This window comes from Nansenia antarctica (genome assembly GCF_963989245.1).
Source record: "Nansenia antarctica genome assembly, chromosome: 1".
Taxonomy (NCBI): Eukaryota; Metazoa; Chordata; class Actinopteri; order Argentiniformes; family Microstomatidae; genus Nansenia; species Nansenia antarctica.
This window is the reverse complement of record NC_137674.1, coordinates 31,291,265-31,294,381: the sequence shown is the minus strand read 5'-3', so window position 1 is coordinate 31,294,381 and position 3,117 is coordinate 31,291,265. Positions and strand designations below refer to the sequence as shown.

Sequence of the window (3,117 nt, the reverse complement as noted above, 5' to 3'; positions counted from 1 at the left end):
CCCGGTGGATTAAATTAGCTTTAAGTCAGTCATTCTAAGTCACTCTCATCAACACAGATACAACGATACACCAACCGGCGGGTTTTCGTTCTGGGTTATTGCGAAACTAAAACTAAAAACAGTGGTCTTTGTGGTTTGTTTCTCATTATGCTCATCAGAAAACATCTCTTCTTCTGTTGTTTCAGGGACGTCTTGAACTTGGCAAGCTGACACTCCTGTGGACCTGAGGATGTTTCGCAAAAAGAAAAAGAAGAGGCCGGAGATCTCAGCGCCAAAGAACTTTGAGCACCGGGTGCACACCTCCTTTGACGCCAAGCGGGGCTGCTTCGTCGGCCTGCCGACCCAATGGCAGAGCCTGATAGAGAACCTTCGCAGGCCCAAGCCTATGGTGGACCCCTCACGGATCACCCCCGTAGAGCTAAAGCCAAAGAAGGTAGGTAGTACATCAGAGAGTTCACTGTAATCCCTCTCTCCTTTTGGTCTGACCTGTTCTCAATGGATGGCATTATTACTAAAGCCAAAGAAAGTGTAGTACATCAGAGAGTTCACTGTAATCCCTCTCTCCTTTTGGTCTGACCTGTTCTCAATGGATGGCATTACTTGTACACCTGAATTTCATCCTGTGGAAGGAAGCACATAGAAATGTGCCCCTCTTGTGTCCATATAACAAAGTTTAAAATCCATCTCTGAAACGTATACGGTAGTTTAAATATGCAGCGGCAGACGCTTAAAGTCTGTCACACGAATAGACCAACTGATTAGATTTCTCATTCTGAGAACGTTCTGGAATCACGGACCATCAAAGCCCCTTATTAGGAGGCACTATGTTTCGCTATGTTTCGATTCCTGCAGAGTCACCCTGTCTCTCAGACACGTCTACCAAGGCAATGGCTCTGAGGACTGCGAGGCTCTGAGGAGGACAATGCTAGCTTCCCCTCCCTGTCACATTGCTTTCTTATCTATCACAGGGCTGGGCTAATGACCCTGCTGTGTACACTGGCTGTACAACGTGAATCCTTGGAGGGACACAAGATTTATTACTCCATGCGGGCAATTAATAACGATCCATGGTGCCTTCTCACAAATGTCAGTGGGGCTGAGGGATAAAAAAGTGCAGGTACAGCAGAGGAAATGCCAGTGAGCGATAAAGCCTGCGAATCTAAGGATTTCCACGCTCCACGGAATGCTCTGTCTACCACGCAGTTATGGCTCTTGAAGAAATAAACCATTAAAACATTTTCATTAGCGCAGTAGTTAAGTTTGAGCCGTTGCGTTTTGGAATTCTTCCTTATGTCAGCTTTTGAAGCTGAGGAGTCATGGTTTTAATAGGATGATCAGGACTGGGTTTGTGGTGTAAAAGGAGCCTGGCGCTTGATAAATAATACAGTATGCAAGTCTGAGGAAAATGTTAGCGGTGTTAACAGAATAAAGGGTAAACACAAAGAGATAAGCGGGACACTTGTCACAGACTCAAATCAACTAGAAAACCGTAGCGAAGCGAACAATGCTGTTATCATTTGAGTCATTTGATAGAACGTGTCATCCTCTATTCTCTGCTTTCTAAAGGGCATGAGGTGAGATGTTAATTGGTCTAGGCCACCTGTGCAGCTGTGATAAGGCAGAGGCACAGGAGACACTCTTGACAGTGAACGCAACATGACTCCACCCAGAGATTGAGTTAGAGACCTGTAAGGCTTCTCCTCTGGTAGGTTAAAATGGAGGTTCTTTCTGCCTACGCAAGTGTCATTGTTTTCTGTCAGGGCAGGTTGGTGCCTTTACGGCTTTCTCTTGCCTTCCGAGATGTTTGCTTGAGGTGTGACAATGATATCATTATATCCACAAAAAATAGAGGTGTCAGGTGTGTACATATGAGCCACTTTGTTGCACCATTTCCATGCTATGGGATAAACATATTCTCTAAAACATCACCATTCTATTCCATTATGTAGATTTATTTTGTGAATATTGTCAGTTGAAAACCCACAGGGGAAATGATATGTGGAAGACTGTCTTTGAAAAATTACACAAAAAACTGGCCTTTCAGACTCACAAGTCTAAAATTAACTTGCCTTCAAGCAATGGTTATGTCACCTTCATCATCATTCAGCCCAAATACAGTACTGATGTGAGCCTTCCATATTTTTGATAGTTTCAGCAAATGGTGGTGAACATGTAGTTGCTGCTCAGGGTTGCCAGATGGGGCGGGTTTTTATTTTATTTTACAAACATCATTGGCAACAGACATAGAGTTTAGGGGGTAGGAGATGGGAACCTTCCCAATAGTAATTAGCGGTTTTCTGACTATAGGTTTTGGGCTGTTTTTTGGTGGATTTAGTGGTTTCTAGACTGTGGTTAGGCTGGAAATTGTCAATCCTATCTGGCAACCCTGTTGCTGCTCTCCATTTCAGACCATCGTGCGCGGGAGTATGATCGGCCACGGCGACTACATCGCCGCCATGATCTCCGACATGAGCCGCCTGTCGGTGACCAGCTCCAACTCCCTGAGGAAGAGCAGCCCGTCCTCCAGGAAGAGAGCCCAGTCCCTGGGGAGGCTGGGCGAAGTGAGGGAGGGTGACACCTACCAGTACGAGGATCTGGGTCGGGAGGACGAGGAGGACGATGAGGACGAGGGCGAGGAGGGTGACCCTGCCCAGCGGCACTGGAAGGACAGGACTCGTTCTCGTCACATCCACAGCGAGAGCAACACCCCCCACCTGGGGATGAAGAAGAGCACCACCCTGCAGCCCAACGGGGTGCTCCCCAGGGCCACGTCCACCTACGAGGTGAGCGTCAGCTCCCTGGACGGACCCCCGCCCATGCCGCCGCCGCCACCTCCGCCCCGGGATCCTCCGCCACCCGTGCCCACGCACGCGCCCGGGAAGGGGGTTTGTTACATGAGCGGCGGCGGGGAGGTGGGGAGTCCCACAGAGAGGCTGATGGTGCGGAGGGAGTTCCCGCCGCCCAGGGTCATTCCCATCCCTCACAACAACCAGAGGCCCATCACCTGCTTCTACAGCCCGGCCATGGTGGTTCACCAGCCCCCCTACGCCGACCCCGGGGGTCACAACCCAGACTTCCGCCCCAGTGAGCGGCTCTACATCCACCCTCAGAACAGCC

At 49.3% G+C, this 3,117-nt stretch overlaps 1 protein-coding gene across 1 annotated transcript in view; it reads left to right on the top strand.

The window, feature by feature from the left end:
- Positions 1-229: 229 nt before the first annotated feature.
- The window catches only part of pak6 (p21 (RAC1) activated kinase 6), a gene marked incomplete at both ends in the record, with an annotated part of 9,200 nt that continues 6,312 nt past the window's right edge, over positions 230-3,117 (top strand). Inside the window, 2 exons of the mRNA XM_080533572.1 lie at positions 230-433; positions 2,409-3,117. The exon at positions 2,409-3,117 is cut by the window's right edge and continues 32 nt beyond it. Of these exons, the coding sequence (XP_080389698.1) occupies positions 230-433; positions 2,409-3,117 (913 nt within the window). The remainder of the gene's footprint in view (positions 434-2,408) is intronic.